Below are 21,351 nucleotides of genomic sequence, written 5' to 3' on the forward strand. Positions count from 1 at the left end.
GCTGCATCCATGACGTCATTGGCTCTCCGTTTGGAGGAGAGACCAGATTAAAATACTTGATTGAAATATAAGCAATTAAAATCATCCATGTCACTCATTAATGTTTGTTTATTTATAAAACCAAGAGCCACAGTTGTTTTTAAGAATACGCAGTTTACGTAGATGTTAGGGTTGTAACTGTTGGTCGAATGGGGAATCATTCTCATAGCTTCCCTTTAAAAAATGTGCGGTCAGTGGAAACCAGAGCAACGTCAACTTTCAAATTTTTAGAAATTTCACTACTTTTAAATTTCACCATATCATATGATGACTTTGAAAATTTGGCTGCTGGTGCCTAGTAATATAATATCTTTTCATATTCAGATTCAGAGGGAATACGGGTGCAGGAGATTTTCTGGAAGTAAGTATTCAGGTCTAATTTTGACTCCTGGTCCAGATGACCTTCTGGTCTGTTTATGGGGCCGTTTTCAATTTCCACACCCTGCACCAAAGCAGATTTGACTTTTTTGGCATTATCAGACCAACTGTATCATTCTTGGCATCAAAGATAAGCTACTTTTATACTCCCTGTTGCTTAGTGTACATGAGAATATCCTCTTGACAGTAATAATATATTTTGTTCCCCCCCCCCATTCCAACCTTAAGAGTTGTATCATCCAGCATTAGATGCTGTCACAAGGTTAGTGAAATGATGCCATCCTGATGTTCCTTTGATTATGTTTCTATCCTAACTTCACTGTCTTGTATCATTCCCTCTAGCTCGTCGTCCCAATCGTGCCTCCATTGAAGAAGAGCCCGAGTGGTTCACTGGGGGACCTCACTCGCAGTCGGACACCATCGAACTGCGTGGCTTTGAGGATGAATCTTCCCAGGATGGTGATGATTACCGTGAGGATGATCATGGAGAAACAAACCGTCAGAGTAAGTTTTTGCAGGATATCTGTCGATATCATCATCACTTGCCAGTATCGGCTAAGCCCAGATTATAATGAGTTCATTTAATATATTACATTATTAGGTTTGCGAAATATGTGCCAATCTGCATTGTCAGGCGTCAGGCGTCGGATGTCAGGCATCTGTAAACTTTTCGTTCCCACTTATATTAAGGAGAGCACTTTTAGCAATAACCACGAAACTTTTTTTGTTGGTTGACCTTTACTAAAGGAAGGTTCCTTTGTAAAACGGGCTCGTTCTCATTATGGCCTCCAGGCGGCGTGCTTGAAATTGGTTTGCGTCAATTTCGAGGAGAACTGTTTGTCCGATCAAATTCATTTTTTGTATGTACGTTGGGGGTGACTAGAGGAAGGTTCCTTTCCAAAACAGGCTCATTGTGATTCTCATTATGGCCACCAGGGTGGCGTGCTTGAAATTGGTTTCCGTCAATTTCGAGGAGAACTGTTTGTCCGATGAAATTTATTTTTGTTATGTACGTTGTGGGTGACTAGAGGAAAGTTCCTAACAAAACAGGCTCGTCCAGATTGTCAATATGGCCACCAGGGCAGCGTGCTTGAAATTGGTTTCCGTCAATTTCGAGGAGAACTGTTTGTCCGATCAAATTTATTTTTGTTATGTACGTTGTGGGTGACGAGAGGAAGGTTCCTTTCCAAAACAGGCTCGTCCAGATTGTCAATATGGCCACCAGGGCGGCGTGCTTGAAATCGGTTTCCATCAATTTCGAGGAGAACCGTTCGTCGGATCAAATTCATTTTTAACCAGGTTTTCGAAGAAAATTCTGGCGGTCGGGCGTCCGGGCGTCACACTGATAACTTTAAAACGACTTGAGATTTTCTTTTGAAATTTTTTGGACATGTTGCTTGTAAGAAGACGTTGTTTCCTTTCGATATTCAGCATGGTTTGATTCTTGATTTGGCCACCAGGGGGCAAAAACAGAAAACACAAATAGTGCAATATGTTTATTAATAATGATCCGTTTTCAATAAAAATGTTTATGGTAGGTACTCCTAGCAAGGATACATCACATATCGTACAGGTTTTGATTTGACCTTCTTTTCAAGGTCACAGAGGTCAAATGGCGTAAATTGGTTGTTAGGCTGTAACTATGGCATGTTTCTAAACTGCAATGACTATTGATCTCAAATTTCATATACATGTATCCCTAGGTCAGGTAATCTCAGGGACCGAAGTTCGTTCCAGTCTGATTCACCACTTGGCCACCAGGGGACAAAATCCAAAAACCTTAAAAATGCGATTGTTGCTTATCCACTCACCAGATTGCCACCAATTTGATATCATGGGTACATCTAACCACCATACAGTATATGCCACACAGCTTTTTGATTTGACCTAATATTTTAAGGTCACAGAGGTCAATGTTCGGCAGGGTTACGAACTTGGCACGGTTTGTTGTTACTTCAGCTACCAACTTCATACCTTGCATAAACGTGTACTAGATGAATGCCTTCTAAACTCCCAATTTTCAGGCTGATCGGACATCCAATATGGCCACCAGTCAGTGTGACCCCAAAGTCATCGAAGTGTTCTGTGGGTCACTTACACCGATCCAGAAATTGGTGAAGCTGCTAGGCATAGAAACAAACATTTGTATGCTCCAAATACTGTCATCAATCGACGCTGGACTCCACTATTTCAAGTCAGGCGGCAGTTTCAAGTTGGAAAGTACAAAAATGTTAAGAGTAATGCGCTGACAATTTCCCATCAAACCAGCTGCATCAATCACCATTCACAAATCCCAAGGTGTGTCTCTCACAGAAGTGATCATCTCGTTTGAAGGGAAAATACTCCAAGGTCTACATCTTTTGAACTTTCCCACATCAAAAATCAAAGTTGACGAAAGAGTCAAAAAAGAAATAAAGCTTCTCCGAACAGACAGACAACTCAGCATTGCCACATTCCCTCCAATAACAGATGACACACTGCTGATAGTGTGTCATAATGCACGGTCACTGCATAAACATATCAGAGACTTAAACTCTGATCACAGAATCAAGAGTACAGATGTCCTCATCATTCAGGAAACATGGGCACTTGACACTGATTCAATGGATGAGTACAACATTCCATAATTTTTGCCCCCTCTCCCAGTTTACCACTGTACACAAAAGGATCATCGCCCACACTGTGGGATCTTCATCTACCTAAAGCCACATGTGTCTATCAACCCATCTCACCAATATGTTTCATCAGGTTAAGAAGCCATCCATCTTACAATCACTCATCCCCAACAGAACATAGACCTTGTGACAATTTACTGCCACTCTCCAGGCAGTGTTACCAAAGTCAAGCAAGCAATGGCAAACCTTCCACTCTCAACACCCAACATGATATTATTAGGAGACTTCGACATGGACCACTTAAAATGTGCCAATGTAAACACTCTTCAACAATACCTACATGCAAATTTCAATGCAAAATCAACAGGGTTACAAGAAACAACTGATTATCACTCAGGACTAGATCATATATATACCTCAATGAAAGAATATCAGTCGGGCGTCCTAGAAACATATTGGAGTGACCACAAAATGATATGGTTACAACTCTAAACTGTTACTGATGCCAACCATATATACCAGGTAATTAAACTTCATTTCCTCTCCTTCATTCTAACCCATCAGGTAACTACATATAAATCATTTTTTACACTTCCATATCCCGGGCTGCGCGCATCCCTCTGCCTGCTCTGTTTTCACCAAACCACAGCCGGAGGGACACCCATGGAGTTCACCTCGTGACCAGGCTACCATATTACAAGTCAGATCAAACCACCTTGCTACCATATTGGAAGCCACATTAAACCAAATATTCCCATTCAGGTAGAAATCATCAAGAACGACCAACATATCAAATATGAGCATGCTCGGTTAAGTCTTTCCCGAAATCTAATTTACTAAAAACACTTCTTCATTTTAGCCTCCACCTCACTTTATTCACAATTTCACTTCAAAAACCTGGTTATTTGCCACGCCCGGCGTGCTTCTTGTTGGTATGTACGTTGGGGGTGACTAGAGGAAGGTTCCTTTCGAAAACAGGCTTGTTTCAATTGTCAATATGGCCACCAGGGTGACGTGCTTGAAATCGGTTTCCGTCAATTGCGAGAAACATTTTTCTGATCAAATTCTTTTTATGCCCCGCCAATTCGTAATGCATTGCGGAAGCATTATGTTTTACTGATGTCCGTTCGTCCTGTCCGTGCGTCGGGCCGTCTGTGCATCCATTAGCCGTCTGTAATCTTTTCGTTTCCGCCCATTTTAATGAGAACGCTTTAAGTAATAACAATGTAACTTTTTAATTGGGTAGAAAAAGAAAACGTGTACAGCGGACATTACAGACCAATAACTCTTTCACGATGTCAACTAAACCAGTCAGCTATGACACCAGCTGCCCGGGGTTGTCTGAAAAACACTTCACTTACCTAATACACCAACTCAATGTGCTCACGGGGGCATATGCCATGCCTTCCGTTGCTCTTGTTCAAATTTGATTACCGTAGAATAGAAAATTTTTGTGGCATAAAATTTTCACGATTGTCCAACGATGGAGATGTATTCGCAGCTGAATATTTTCGTGAAATAAGGGAATTCATTTTTGGAAAAAAACAAACCGATCGACCTTAAGGTCACAATTGGATTGGGTTGAGTGTTATTTTCGCGAATGGCTAATGAGAATGAAGTGACTGCATTCTGCCTAGCTAAGATGGCTTAGAATGTGCAGAATCCTTTTAAACATTAGGAACTGGACGCAATTTTGTTGGGAGGAGTTGATGCTTATCAAAACACAACCAGCACTTCAATGGAGAAAGGCAGATCTGCACTCATATGGAAGTATATTGGAAGTTTTACGAAAATCAATAACGCAATTCTAAGAATAAATTTCCCGACATCGAAATTATCCTCAAAACTAAGAAATAAATTGCAATAAATATATAAAACGTACACACATGAATTTTGGCGAAAAACGCCATATTTGTCAATAACGTTCTATAATTTTACAATTTGGCTTTCTCATGGGGAAGGGTGAGCTTATAAATACAACTTTTCTAATTGACGGGTTATTTCCACGACTGCCGTGTACCGAGTAGGGAAAATGACCTTGTGTCCATTTTTGGCTCACCGTAGGGGAGTCTATACAATTCCGCAGTGTCCGTCGTTGATGTCTGTATCCTGTTTCAAGAATTATGGCATGATCTTTGTCCGCTATGGCTATGAATTTGAAACTTTGTACACAGTCCCCCCCCCCCCCCGCCCTGGCCAGGAGTCGACACTGAATTTTGGTCAGATCTGATTCTTGACTTGGCCACCAGGGTGCCAAGAGTGGAAATATAAAAAGTGTGATAAAAATTGGCTGTTGAGTGTAACTATGGCACGTTTCTTAACCGCTAAAGCTAAGAATTTGAAATTTAGTACGCATGACTCCCTACGCCATATAATTACGGTCTGCTCTGATTCTCTCGACTTGGCCACCAGGGGACCAAAACTAGAAAAAAGGTGAAAAGTTCAATATCTCGCTTAATAGTGACTTGCTTTCAATGATATTTTTATTGTTGGTACTCAGAGCAAGGATACATCATATATCCTTTGGGTTTTTGATTTGACCTAAATTTCAATTTGCCATTTGAGTGTAACTGTTGCCCGTTTGTCGTTTCTTACCCGCTAAAACTATGAACTTGAAATTCATTTCACCTGACTCCCTATGTCTTGTCACCCCTCTTGACACCAAATTTCGGTCTGATCTGATTCTTGACTTGGTAACCAGGGGCCAAATATAAAAAAGGTAAAAAGTGCAATATCTTTCTTATCAGTGACTAGTTTTCGATGATATTTTTATTTTAGGTACTCCGAGGAAGGATACATCACATATCTGATGGGGTTTTGATTTGACCTAGTTTTCAAGGTCACAGAGGTCAAATGGTGTTAATTGTCCGTTTGAGTGTAACTATGGTACGTTTCTTAACCGCTAGAGCTATGAACATGAAACTTTGTGCACCGGATCCCCAGGTCATATTACCTTTGACAACGAATTTCAGTCCAAACTGATTCTCGACTTGGCCTCCAGTGACCGTTTTCATGAAGGTACGTAAGTCAAAATGGGGCACCTAAAATGCATCTTGCGTTCAGGTGGGTACTTACTTAAGATAAGTCATATTCATAAACATGTTTAAGTCATGTGGACCACTCAAATTGAATCTTAGATTTGAGACACCTCCGGGGCAGTCATAACTCTAAGTGGACTGGTTCTTTCAGTTCATTTTGAGCATTGCGGTCGTCGGAAATTATTTTATTGGTGTTGGCTTGGCAACATGAAATTGCACACAGGCGTGCAATTCGCAGGGAAAGGTTTTTTTTCATGATCACCTTCATCCACTGGACTTCTAAAACGACTTTATATCAGCGATATCGGTTGGATCAGGAAGGTGCTTGCGACTCTTCGGTTTTACAATTTTTACGCTTGCGGATCATTCCAACAGGTTACTTGTGATACTGTCCACATTCCCTAACCAACCATGAGTCGAGTAACTGCGGAGGTAAGAACCTCACTAATCCAAATTTCCGAAACAAGATGACATTCCTCAATTATATGTTTTTATTGCCAGATTCCTCGATTTCACTATGTTATCGGTGTGGTCGATCGTATGCATACAAGGTATTTGGATTCTAGGACCGTCGTTTCACGGATAGAGATATATGTAAACAGAGGAAGCTGGTATTCTATCAATGTGCAGGTTGTTTTTGATGCACATTTTGGGTTCATCAATGTTGAAGCTAGATGGCCATGTTGCACCCACAACTCCGTTGTGCTCTGATAAAATGCAGCAACAGATATTTTTGAACCATAACATCCTGGGCAACGATGATACAATTGTGTACAGATAATGCTTTATAATTTGCATATTTGAATGCCCACGATCAATGAATAATAAATTAATTTATTGCAGATATGAACAAGAAATATGACACGGGTACCTGATGATTGACCTCCTCTCGACTTTGCGTCCCTTTTCGTACCCTTGATCGACAAATTTCGTTCCCGAATTCTCTCCTGGAGGAGGTCTGGAAGTTCTGGGGGTCCGGTACGGAGCTCCTCCGCGGAGTGCAGCTCAGTCCTCTGTCCCCTTCGATGTCCCTGTTCACGGACGCCTCCCGCTATGGCTGGGGCGCCCATCTGAACGAAGGGGACATGACCACCAAGGGCACCATTAAGGAATTGGTGATTTTCTGCCATTTGACCTAGTTTTCCCTTAACACAAGGCCAAATCAAAAACCTGTATTATATATAATGTATCCTCAATAGATGTACCTGTGATAAAAATTGGAGCCCCCTAGCTCAAAGCATGAGTAACAAACAGCTATTTTAATTTTTGGCTCACCGAGTCTATACAATAGCCCTGTGTCCGTCGTCCGTCTTCGTCGTCATCGTCCGTCGTATCCCGTGGTACGTTTCATAACTGCTAGTGCTTATGAACTTGAAACTTTGTACACATGACCCCCTAGGTCAGAGGTACTCTGACACTGAATTTCGGTCGGTCTGGTTTATTACTTGGCCACCAGGTGGCCAAAACTGAAAACATAAAAAGTGTGATATGTCTCTTATTAATGATCCGTTTACAATAAATTATTTATGGTAGGTACTCCTAGCAAGGATACATCACATATCATATGTGTTTTTGATTTGACCTACTACAAGGTCACAGAGGTCAAATGGCGTAAATTGGCCGTTAGGATGTAACTATGGCACTTTTTTAACCGCAATGACTATTGATCACAAATTAAGTACACATGTTCAGGTGATCTCAGGTACCGATATTTGGTCCGATCTGATTTTCCATTTGGCCTCCAGGGAGGGGGCCAAATCCAAAATTCTTCAAAATTCTTCAAAATGCTATTATTCCTTAATTACTTGCCCGATTGGCACCTATTTTATATCATGGGTACATCGAATTCTAACAAGCATTCAATGTGTCATCCGGGTTTTTTTTGATTTGACCTACTTTTCAAGGCCACAGAGGTCAAATGTACTGTAAATTGGCCATTTTGGGGAAATTGTAATTGTAATAACTACACCAAACCTAATACTACATGACACAATACCATGCTCTTCATCCATCTTTCCTCCACATGAGGTGAGCACAATGGCCCTGGCCATTTCATTTACAAAAAGCCCCCTGGTGGGCAAATTAAGAATCGAAATTGCGTTAAAAATGGAACATGGCCTATATCTTGGGCCCGTATATGCACATATGGAAGATGAATATATTCAGTGATATATGCATCACATATCCTACAGGTTTTTGATTTGACCAGCTTTTCATGGTCACAGAGGGACATATCAACGCAGGCTCGACTCCAGGTAATATAGCTAGCGAAACCTTCCGCAGAAATCCTATATATTTCACTGAAATGCATGTTTTTGTGTTGGCTTAGGGGCCGTTTACAATTATGAAGATTTACAAACCGTACGCGGGGGGGGGGGGGGGTCAATGGCCTGCGTACGCTTTCTAGAGAAACACAAAAATGTCGATTTAATTTCGGTGCAAAATTAATTGATTTGTACCGAAACATGCAGTTGTGAATTGAATACCACTCATTTACCTCATTCCCCGATACCATGTCAGGCCCCATTGTATTATCCGTCCATACATTATCAGCTATTGCGGGCCTAGTCACTAATCGACAGTGCGCATGCGCTAAATAAGCTCTCAACGGACTACTGCAAAATGCGTTAGCCAACTCAGTCAATCAATATTCTCGAGGGGGGGGGGGGCAGGCAAAAATCATTATCTCCCGACTTCTGGCAAGATTCTATATATACATATAAGCACCAGCAGACGAAAAATCAAACAATTTGGAAGAAAATTCGATGTTTCCATCTATAGATCGAAGATTTGTAATGCTTAGCCAAAATTTTGTAGTGTAAATTTGAGAAAATTTGTGTTTTGGGGCTTTTCCAGCTTGGATAGCTTGAAAAGCGCAGTAGTGCGGTCAGTTCCCGACTTATAAGATGGCAGCACTGTTGACTACTGCCAGGAGAAATTTGAGGTTGATTGGAAGAACATTTATAGTGTGCATGGGGGTGTCTTTGTGAGGGAATATCAGCCAGGAGTGAAGTAATTGCTACTCATGCATATTTATTGGAAATGGAGAAATAGAAGCCAACTTCTTCTTCGAATTAAATGATGTTAGTGATATATGTTGCAGTCACTTTCATAACCTTAAATTGGTCATTGCCTCCTTAGAAATGTATTTTGGGTGGGGTTTCCTCAGGCCTTGCCTGCTGCTTCAGTATATGGACTGAGCTCATAACAAAACTTGTGTCAAGCAATATGCAAATTTCATCATTATGCTTTCAGTGCTTCTTGGCCATATAGCCATATATCATTAAAATTAAGTAATATTTATTGGTGCATGGTGGGTCAGTGTCATGGGTATGAGGCAAAGGGGGGGGGGGGGGGCAGCTGCATCCACTTCCTCGAGGAAGTGTGCTGTCCAACACAATCATATCACATCCCTGAGTACCTGTACTTGGAATTACATTTACATCAGAGAACAATCACTGAGCTGTCCTTTACTGAGGATATTGGTATTTCAGGCCTATTTAAAGTTGTTGTTTGTAATCTACAATTCGACCGCGCTTCCTTGGTGCTGATGTCACCATTGTTCAAATCTGATTGGTCGATCTCAGTCACGTGGTATTCGACAGTAGCGCTGTCTGAGGAGTGGTTATTCCCGCAATAGCTGATAATGATATGCATTATACCTCACATCGAGATTTGTTGTGTAGCAAACACTATGCCACTAAAGCTGTTCAGTGGGATTATTTGCATTCATTATGCTCCCGCTAAAGTGGGGGCATTATGTACTTGGGTGGTTTCTTGGCACTGAATTCCAGACTATAACTCAAGAACCCCTTGTTCGGCTGACTTGAAATGTTTAGGGGGTGTAGGCCTAGTGTGTCAAAGGGTCCCCTATTGTTTTTTGGCGCGTTCCAAAATCCAATATGGCCGCCAGCCGCCATCTTAGATTTTCGCATTCCGCTTGTTTACTAGAGAACCAGAGGTCCAACAGTCTTCAAACTTTTGTGGTGTGATGGTCTATGGTAGGGGAGGTTCCCTATCGATTTTGGGCCTGACCCGAAATCAAAGATGGCCACCAGCCACCATCTTAGATTTTCGCATTCGGCTCGTTAACTGGAGAACCGGAGATCCAACAGCCTTCAAACTTTTGTGGCGTAATGGTCTATGGTAGGGGAGGTTCCCTATCGATTTTGGGCCCGACCCGAAATCAAAGATGGCCGCCAGCCACCATCTTAGATTTTGGCATTCCGCTCGTTAACTGGAGAACCAGAGGTCCAACAGTCTTCAAACTTTTGTGGTGTAATGGTCTATGGTAGGGGAGGTTCCCTATCAATTTTGGGCCAGACCTGAAATCAATGATGGCCACCAGGTCCCCGACTTGGTGATTTGTATTCCGCCCCGTAAATTAAGAACCGAGTGAGTGACAGACCTGAAACGTATGTGGTGTTATTACCTAGTGTAGGGGAGGTTCCCTATCCATTTTGGGCCCGATCTGAAATCGAAGATGGCTGCCAGGCCCGACTTGGTTTTTCGCATTCCGACCTGTAACTCAAGAACCAAGTGAGTGACAGACCTGAAACTTATGTGGTGTGATGAGGTTGTGTAGGGGAGGTTCCCTGTCGATTTTGGGCCTGACCCAAAATTCAATATGGCTGCCAGAGGCCAACTCAGATTTTGGTATTCCGATTGTTAACTGAAGAACTAGAGGTTTGACACACTTCAAACTTTTGTGGTGCAGTGGTCATTCAGGGGATGCTCTCTATCAATTTTGGGCGTGTTCCAAAATCCAATATGGCTGCCAGCAGCCAACTTAGATTTTGGTATTCCGATTGTTAACTGAAGAACTAGAGGTTTGACACACTTCAAACTTTTGTGGTGTGAGCGGGGGCATACATTCGCAATTTGCTCCAATTGCGTTATATATTTCTAGTTTGTAAAATGCAGCCAGCAGCGGTGTACAGACCGCCATAAAATGACTATTGTCATTTTCTAAATATCCACACGTTTACCAATGGTAAACATAGTGAATAGGATTAGGACACTTGTCAGAAGGACTTTATATGATAGTTTATCAGTGGCACAATTTTATCTGACCTGGCCATTTATCAAAACAACAACTAACTTGTTTGTATAGCTTGTTCACTTTATTTTTGAATAAAATCTTTGTTGAATAAAATCAATATTTTATTTTGTACATTCTCAATGGAGGGGGGGGGGGGGGTCTCAATAAGTGTACTCACTGTACACTTGTGAAAATGTTGATAATTGTGACCACCCCAAAGTTTAAACTTGGTATTCATTAGTGTGTAGCGGAAGAGATACAAGCCTTGCGGAATATGAATAATTCCCCGACCAAGAGATTAACCTTTTCAGTCCCAGGGGTATACCATGCCCCCGGTATTTTTAACAAAAGTCAGTGGCTTCTCATTCTTGGATGCGGCCATGTTTTTAAGTGCAAATTGATGGATCATTAAGTTGATGACCACTGGAAACACTAGTATATTGGTTTAATTTTCAAAAAAAGGTGGCAGCACCTGTTAAGATAACAAACATACAAGGCATGGTGCGCGGGATGGCATTCCGCCGTGGGCAAATATAGTAGTAACTTATGCGTGATGCTGTCCTGCCTTGGGACTCAATTAATAGGTTAAGGTACTAATTCAGCGTAGTACTGATTCGAGGTTGTGACTGTTAAGCCGCCATGATGACAGATTCTACCGCTCATGTAAGTAGTTCGTAGGACTGGCATAAAATATTTAGTTCTATTGTATTTTTACGTGTTTTCTTGCATTGCAATAATACTCATAAGATATACCTCCACTGAAAATAATTGCTGAAACCTCGATAAACATGTTAGGAGTGCTGAAATTTACCATTTTAAAGATCGTTTTCCGCTCCCTCAATCTCCCCTGCAGAAATGTACTGTACAGCACGAATAGATACACGCCCAGTGTAAATGTACACGAACGCATACAAGGTAACAATCCTGCTAAATCATCATCAAAGGTATTGAATCTATATTCTCAATCATATCAATGAATTTCCTTGATCATTAGCACCTAACTAGTGTCTGTAAGTCTTATATAACTTGGTTAGCAAAATTAAAGTGTTTTCTCAATGTTTTACCAGTACATGATCCACAGCTGCATTTCAGACACAGATGACCAAGAGAGAAGAGATGAATATCACTCATAGAACCAACACTTTGCACCTCGAATGGCTTTTCAACATCAGTGCTCACATGTATGGGCGGTTATTACCGCAAATAAAGACAAACCAAAGCAGACACTTGTGTAGCATTTCAAGGACACGTAGATTGATACTCCTATGTGTGCCACATCAAAGACATCTGGAATGCATGTTTTGTTTTTGTTTGATGAGCCATACACAGCACAGATAAGACATGACCGCAATACCTCTCTGGACCATACACCACGTCAAAGATAACGATGCGAAGTCAACAGACGGCACCACCGTCTTGGGAAAAGTAAAAACGACATCGACAACTTCAGGTTTTTGTTGATATAAGCGACTAGCGGGAAAATGCACATGTGTTGTTATGTCACTATTGCATCAATTCGTAGTAGACTGTCGTATTTTGAGATCCCCTTTCTTTTCAACATCATCAATCATACTAGTATATCATAACCATGGATAGAGATAAGTTAGAAAACTGTGTCAACCTCCTTCAACAAGTTGTTGAAATAATCATGGGGAGAGAGGTGGCGGATAACTCTACGAATAGATGCAATAGTGACATAACAACACATGTGCATTTTCCCGCTAGTCGCTTATATCAACAAAAACCTGAAGTTGTCGATGTCGTTTTTACATTTCCCAAGACGGTGGCGCCGTCTGTTGACTTCGCATCGTTATCTTTGACGTGGTGTATGGTCCAGAGAGGTATTGCGGTCATGTCTTATCTGTGCTGTGTATGACTCATGAAAACAACTGTCTATCCCAGAGAGGTTGCGGTCTAGTTTTATCTATGCTGTATCAAACAAAAACAAAACATGCATTCCAGATGTCTTTGATGTGGCACACATAGGAGTATCAATCTACGTGTCCTTGATATGCTACACAAGTGTCTTTGCTTTGGTTTGTCTTTATTTGCGGTAACCTTGCTCTTACTAGTTGGTTGTCTCTGATGTAAAGACTGCCCCCGACCTAGGCTGGGCCTTGTTCACTGGACTAGTTCGTCACAACCAACGTACGCTTCAAAGGAATTGATGTAAAGCCCTAGACTGTTACTGGTTGTCCCTAGGTTGTGACTATGCATCTGAGCTGCTTGGTCTCAACCTGCACTTTATAAATGATTGATCATCAATTTGATGTAAACTTCAAAGGATTTGATGTAAATGCCCAGACTGCTTAACTGCCTGCCTCAAAGTGGTGATCATGAATGGACTTGACTGCATTGTACTTGACTTGACTGGACTCAAAGGAAATCATATATAAATGGTCCAGACAGCATTTACTGGCTGTCCCTATGTTGTGACTGGACTAGTTTGTCTCTGGCTGAACTTCAACGGATTTGGTGCAATGGTCCTAGTTACTGGTTGTGACCGTTCATCTACTGGGTTGTGACAGTCCATGGTTTACCATCACAACTAGTAAGATTAACCTACTGTTACAACCCTCAATTCGTAATCATGCTCTTTATATGATGAAGTTATATGTACAACTAAATGGACCAAGCGAAGCTCTCTGGCCGTAGGCCTCTAGTCAAAGAGATATTCTGTCTTCTGTTTTCTCTGTTGTGCTGTCACGCATAGAAAATATTTTTCATCCTGGTAGATAGTAAAATATACACCTTGCATGTTTGGTATGAATCTCGCTTTGCTACCTAGAGTGGACCCAGAGCAATTAAACTAGTTTTTTGAAGCTATAAGGCTACCTGCTGCGTTAGATTCATGCGTGATCATTCATAATCTGTATAGTCAATAAGCATTTGGCTTCAAACACTTTGAGGAAAGCATGTGGGGTTGACCTTTTGATATTGGCTGACAGGATCTGCACAGCACGTCAAGGTCATAACATCCTATTTGCGTCATATCACAAGGAACATTCACTGTGTGTGATCTTGGAATGTATGTTGTCAATCGATCTCGTCAAGCAGGTGGACATTGCTTAAAACTACAGTTACGGTATGTAGTTTTACCTCCACTATTCTGGTCTAATCAAGCTGAACATAGTGCATTATTTGTATGTAATTTTGATACATTTAATGTTTTGGTTACTCTTCCTCTTCGTTTTTTACTAGGACATTTATTCCAGTGTTTCCCAGGCCTTAACATAGTGGTTGAAGGATTGAATAGAAGCAGACATTTGCTTCAATTCATTTAATGATTTTCGGCTCACCTTATGACCTATGCGATGATGTGGCGTCCGTTGACATCGTCATCGTCCATCGACGGTGTATGTTAGTGCGCCTGTTTCTTAACCGCTTGAGGTCTGGACTTGGTACACATGTACCCTTGGGCCCTGGGGCGATACACACCAAATTTTGTTCCAAAGTTATTCTTTGTTTGGCCACCAGGTGTCGTAATGCTTAAACATAAAACATGCAATACCACCTGTGATTTTGGTCGGATTTTCATGAAATTGTTTTGGTGGGTACTGAAAGCAAGTATACATCAGATGTCATGCGGGTTTTTGATTTGACCTACTTTTAAAGGCCACAGAGGTCAAAGTTTGCTAAATGAAGGTTCTAATGTTGTGTGGATAAGTATCCATTCTACCCCAAAATTTGGCCCACTCGGACATCAAATATGGCTTCCAGGCGGCTGTCTTGAAAAAATAAAGAAAGTCCTATTTCTCTGAAACTAATGATCAGATTGCATCGAAATTTCATGTGATTGTATATCTATGTAATCTCTATCGCATCCCTGATCCATCAACCAATATGGCCGTAGGCGGCCATCTTGAAAATTAAACAAAGTCCTACTACTCCAAAACTAATGATTGGATTGCAATCAAATTTCATGTGATCATGTATCTATGTACTGTTAACAATATCCCCAATTTTGAGTCTAATCCGATAGCAAGTATGGCGGCAAGGCCGCCATCTTAAAAAATCAACGAAATCTTATTACTTATTACTCTGAAAATAATGATCGGATTGCATCCAAATTTCAGGTGATTATGTATCTATGTACTCTTTACATTGTTACAAATTAACAGCCAAATCTATCAACCAATATGGCCGCCAGGCGGCCATCTTGAAAATGAAACAAAGTCCTATCATTCTGAAACTAATGATCGGATTGCAACCAAACTTCATGTGACTATGCATCTATGTACTCTGATCAATATCCCTAATTTTCAGGCTCATTTCATGAGAAATATGGCCGCCAGGCCGCCATCTTGAAAATCCAATGAAGTGCTATTACTCCTAAACTGTTGAGCAGATTTCTATGTGACATGTACACTCTTCAATAACCCTGAAATTATGTCAACTTTATAACCAAAATGCTATACTTGGATGGTATCAGTAAATTTCTTTTGTGCCATTGAGCCGAGAAGGATAATATTATTCAATGGAATTCAAACTGGCGAAAACAAGTCAAAAATTGTTCTCACTATATCCACTGCAAATGACATGCATTAACATTACCTGAGGTGAACACATGGTCCCTGGACTATTTCATTGGCTAATAATTAAGAGAATAAATCTGCTGGTCATTTGCTTGTCATTTTAATTGTTATTTCAGGAGCGTCATGTGTTCACTTAGAGCAAAGCGACATGCAGGAAGACCAGGAGACACTTCAATCTGCCCCGAGACAACTTTTGCAAAGAGCACACACGATTCAGCAACAACCGCCACCGCTGGCACTCCGGTCATATCCTGCTCACTATCCTGGTCAACAGCAAGCTCAACCCCCTCAGCTGTACCCTCCAGTGATTGTGGAAGCACCGAGTCAACATTCTCCACAAACACAGGAGTTCAATTTTGACGAATTCTTCAACATCGACACTATTCCTGGACTTGATGTGGTAAGTTCAGTGATGTCACCATGTACAGTAGTATATCCTCTTTCACGGACATTTCCCTTTTATGGAGTCCGTACAAAACTTCTCAAACCCATTCTACAATAAAGTGCAACCAATGGACATTGTAATATAGCCAACATAGCAACACAGTTGACGTGTGATCCTCTTTTAAAAAATCTATGACATATGAGGATAAGCCTTCTTTGTAAATCCACTCTTCCAGAACATTTGAAATTCCATATAAAGTATAAACACTGTAAATTTTACAAATAAATTCAATTTTACAGTTCCAAAATATTGTGCACTATATACTGTAGAATGGAAAAATTTCGTGTGTGGATAATTTTTGCGAATTTGGGAGTAGGTCAGGCTCACGAAAATATTCTGCAGCGAAAAAACTCTTGCTTTTAGCATGAAATCCATGTCATTGTTGCCATGTTTCCACAGAGGCATTACAAACAACTTGGCCCAACGAAGGCCGGCGTGTATACCCCACGCAATTAGCACTAGTCATAATTAGACCTAACTTAAACAATTTTTGCTTAATTATTGCGGCATTACTAAAACACGGATTTCTGCGGATTACGGAACCAAGCTCCTGGGAGATATTGCACACACGACCTGATTACTATCGAGTCTCGGGATCTGATCCGGTGTCTTTGTCTCCTCTTAAGGACGATATTCAACTCACCGGGCTGGTACCCCCAAAGTCCTCGTGTCTCCATCCGGCAAGGAAGAACGATGAGGCCCTGGCCAAAGAGGCTCAGGCGGTGTTGACGTACACCGACCTGTCCCTCTGTGCCCTGTCCAGGTCGTTGGCAGCCGATGTGTCAGAGGACTAGCGCATTCTTGTCCTGTCCCTCCAACAGTCTCTGCAGCACGCCAGTGGTCTGGTCGCGAAGCAGACTGGTAACGCGGTGCTTAAGCGCCGGGACCTGCTTATTGAGTGGTTAAGCATGGTCTGTGCCCGGTTTTTGCAGTAGGCATTAAGGACCGCCCCTTTCTTATTCCATGACTCCATCCCGGACACCTTAGGTGCCCAGATGCAGTCGGACTGCCTTACGGAGACTACTTCGGCTCCTTAGGCCGCCCCCCGCCCGCGGTCCTCTTCTTGGTCCGCGGGCAGGTATCATCTTTCTAGTCTGTCCTCCTGCACCTACAGGTGGCGCCCACACAGATGTCGCCCTTCGGGGGCAGGCTGCGCCATTTCGCGGCCTTTTGGGATCAGTGGTGTCAAAAGGACTCCCCCGTGCCGGACATGCTCCGCCACGGTGTCGGCTTTGACTTTTCTCATCCCCCCGACGACGACGACAATCCCATGCCCGGTCGTCCCCCTCCCAGACCCTGCCAGGGCTCTAGCCCTGCACACAGAGGTTCTCTCCCTCCTCCAGAAGGAGGCTGTGAGGGTGGTGAACAATTATTCCTTCCCAGGCTTTCACAGCCACATCTTCTTGGTTCCCAAGAGGTCGGGGAAGTGGAGACTGGTCATCAATCTGACCAGCTTGAACCGGCTCCTTCGGGTGCCCAGCTTCAAGATGGAGACATACAGGTCGGTAGCAGCTGCGGTGCAGCCCAACGATTGGGCAATCTCGCTGGATCTCCAGGACGCAAATTTTCACGTTCCTATCCATCCAGATTTTCAACCCTTCCTTCGGTTTTTTTTCTTCAAGGGAAAGGTCTATCAGTTCCAGGCCCTTCCTTTCGGCCTGGTTTCCGCGCCACTTATTTTCACTACAGTCGTCAAGGCGTTCGCCGCGCCTTTTCACACCATGGGCTTCAAGCTCCATTGCTATCTCGACGACTGGCTGCTTCGTTACCAGGCTCTTTGCCGTCTGGGAAAGCAGGCAAAGTTCCTGCTTCAGACAACCAGGCGAGCAGGGTGGCTCTTAAATTTAGACAAGTCCGAGCTAGATCCATCTCAGGACTATGTCTTTCTGGGTGTGCGCTTTCGCACACGATAGGGGCCTCATGTCCCCTCCGCCGGACTGGATTCTCAAGATCCAATCCCTGGTCAGGGTATTTCGCCGTCAAGACAGCGTCTCAGCTCGACAGTTTCTGTCTCTGCTGGGCCTGCTCAATTTCGCGGCGAACCAGGTCCCTCTCGGCCGCCTGTACATGCGCTCCCTCCAGCTTCTCCTCCTCTCGACTTTGCGTCCCTTTTCGTACCCTCGATCGACAAATTTCGTTCCCGAATTCTCTCCTGGAGGAGGTCTGGAGGTCCGGAACGGAGCTCCTCTGCTGAGTGCAGCTCAGTCCTCTGTCCCCTCGGATGTCCCTGTTCACGGACGCCTTGCTCTATAGCTGGGGCGCCCATCTGAACGAAGGGGACCTGACCACCAAGGGCACGTGGTCAGTGGAGGATTCGCGCCTCTCGATCAATATCTCGAGATGCAGGCTGTCATCCTGGCGGTGAGGGCCTTCACGTCTCGGTTAAGGGGTCACAGGGTTTCTCTTTTCTCAGACAATTCGACAATGGTCGCTTTTATCTGGAGACAAGGGGGACGAGGTCTGACACTTTGTGTCACCTCACTTGCGAGCTCCTCCAGCTCTTTCGTTGCTTGGACATCCCAGGCAAGAGGAACATCCTTGCCGACGTCCTTTGCAGGGCGGATCATCTGGTCCAGACGGAATGGACCCTTCACCGCGAAGTGGTCTCCCGCCAAGCGGGGATGGGGGACGTCCCGGTTGTGGACTTGTTATCGACTCCCCTAAAGAAGAGATTCGCCCTGTATTATTCGCCTCTTCCAGACAAGGAGGCCTTGGGAGTGGACAGCCTGTCGGCCTCCTGGGACGGCTTGAAAGTTTATGTATTCCCGCCGACCCCTCTGTTGCTTCCGGTACTAAACAAAGTGGCCACTTCTCTGGTCAGAGTTTGTCTGATAGCCCCGTGCTGGCCAGACCAGGCTTGGTTCCCGGTCCTGCTGGAGTTCCTGACAGACCACCCCCGCTGTCTGCCGGGATGGGACCGTCTGTTTTATCACGCGATCAGCTGGGTCTGTCATCAAGACCCTTCTTTCTACAGGCTTCAAGCATGGAGACTATCGGGTGGTTCCTCCGAGAGGCTTTTTGGAAGACGTTATCCGTAAAGTCGCTCAGCCTCAGAGAAGGTCTTCCCTTGCTTCATATGACAGCAAGTGGGATGTTTTTCAAAACTGGTGTAGGGAGCACGGAGTTTCTCCGGTCGCTCCCTCTCTTCCCAACTTCCTGGACTTCTTGAATTTCTTATTCAGTCCGGAAGTTTCGGTTCAGGGGGTGAAGTGCTATCGCTCTGCCATTTCGGATGCTTTAAAGTTAACCAATTCCTGACAACGGTCTTGGGATGATGCTGTCTCATCTTTGCTTCGCAATATGTCTCTGGAGCGTCCTCGTTCCATTCAGCGTAACCCCAAATGGGATCTCTCGCTGGTGCTTAGGGCTCTCATGAAGTTCCCGTTTGAGCCTATGCACCAGGCAGATTTTAAACATCTGACTTTTAAGACCGTTTTTTCTCGTGGCTTCGGCCACGGCCCAGAGACGGTCCGAGCTCCATGCCTAGCCTAGATAAATTGGCTTTTAATGAGAGGGGCGCGGTCCTAGAATTTGTCCCAGGTTTTCTTGCAAAGAACCAGGCGCTATACACCTTCAGGCGGCCGGTTTTCATCCCCTCCTTGTCCGCTACGGTCTCTAGGGATCTCCAGTCCAGAACTCTCTGTCGGGTTCGGGCATTGAAGTGCTATGTTGATAAGACGAAGGAACCTGCCGTTCGCCTCGGCAGGAAGCGCCTCTTTGTGTCTTATCGAGAGGGGTTTACTTGGCCTCTGCTACAGTCGCTAGGTGGTTAGTGGCCACCATCCGGCTGGCCTATTCTATTACTCCCGTTTCTCCGGAGCTTCGCTGCCTGGGCGCAATAACGCCTCACGAGGTTCGTGCCATCTCTACTTCTTGGGCCGAGTATAAGGGAGTGGCGCTAAACGAGGTTTTAGATGCGGCTAAGTGGAGTTCCCACATCACCTTCTCCCAGTATTATATGCGCGATTGTTCTGCGTTAACAGATGGTAAGCTGTCTTTTGGTCCAATTATCGCAGCTCAGCACATGGTCCAGGTGTTTCCCTGCCTAGTCCACTCGTCGAATTTCTCTCTCCCAGTTCTTCCTCCCACCTGAGTCTCAGAAGAGCGGGGGGGGGGGGGGACATAGATATTTGTCCGGGCTGTCATGCCCTCGCATACCCCCCGTCCGGGTGTCTTAGGGTTAAGCCGACTCTTGGGGAGTTATTCCGAGGTTCCCTTTTTTGGGTTCCCCTTATTTTGAATCGCAGTGGAAATGTCATTTTATTAGTTCATACCCACCCAGGTCAGACTACCCGCCCTGCCTGTCCCCACAGCAACGGGACTTTCTCTGGCGCTCGAGTAATAAGTACTGAGTAATGGCGGCTTTCACGAGGCAGAGGCTTTATTGGGGCGCCGCCTTGTTGTAGCTACGTGAACTAGCTAATCATTTTTCTATTATGAATAGATTAATTTTTCCTCAGGTGTGTCTGATAAGAGTACACATGCAAAAGTCTGACCTGGGTAGGTATGAACTAATAAAATGACATTTCCACAGGAAATGGAAATTCCAGAGATACACAAACTGAACGTCTGATCCCTCATAATCCCCAGGCAAGCTTGATAAAATGGACCCATCAAATTGGCTACAAAGAGGGGGTTCTTACGGAAGAAATATCCAGGGTAGAAAAACGTACTGGACTGTGTCTGAGGTCCTTGATGAGCTGGATATAGTGAACGATTCGGACTCTGGTGAGGAGTTCGGCGATGATGATGATTTAGATCCTGACTTTGATGTATATGATGGAACAAATTAGCGATAATGAGAGTGTGTATAGTGACACACAGGATATACATAGTTTTTTCAAAAAAATTGTCGTCCTCATTATAAATTCAAGATGGCGGTATGGAAGTTAGGGCAAACTATGGTCCAATTTCGAAGAGTAGGCAACACTGAACAACTTCTATATACATTGTTTTTCTCTATCTCCAGAGGCTTTCTCTCTACAGGGTGGAGAAATATCCATACTCAAAATCATGTTAAAACAAAGAAACCTACCTGCAGGTGAGGTAGCTAAAAATTAGAAGCTACTGGCAGTGAAAGGGTTAACTTCTTGTGAAATTTTGGTCCTGAGATAAATTTTTGTATTGTTTCTCAATTGGCCGTTAGGATGTAACTATGGAACGTTTCTAAACTGCAATGACTATTGATCCCAAATTTGGTACACATGTACCTTCTAGTCAGGTGATCTCAGGGACTGAAGTTCGGTCCAATATGATTCAC

At 43.5% G+C, this 21,351-nt stretch overlaps 1 protein-coding gene across 2 annotated transcripts in view; it reads left to right on the plus strand.

Annotated features, from left to right (window-relative positions):
* LOC135482658 (eukaryotic translation initiation factor 4E transporter-like) overlaps positions 1–21,351 on the plus strand; it is a 270,349-nt gene that overhangs the window by 87,773 nt on the left and 161,225 nt on the right. For both annotated transcript variants that reach the window (XM_064762908.1, XM_064762909.1), the window contains exons 7-9: positions 364–400; positions 760–921; positions 15,763–16,046. In XM_064762908.1, coding sequence (XP_064618978.1) covers positions 364–400; positions 760–921; positions 15,763–16,046 — 483 coding nt within the window. The remainder of the gene's footprint in view (positions 1–363; positions 401–759; positions 922–15,762; positions 16,047–21,351) is intronic.

Source organism: Lineus longissimus, chromosome 2, assembly GCF_910592395.1.
Source record: "Lineus longissimus chromosome 2, tnLinLong1.2, whole genome shotgun sequence".
Taxonomy (NCBI): Eukaryota; Metazoa; Nemertea; class Pilidiophora; order Heteronemertea; family Lineidae; genus Lineus; species Lineus longissimus.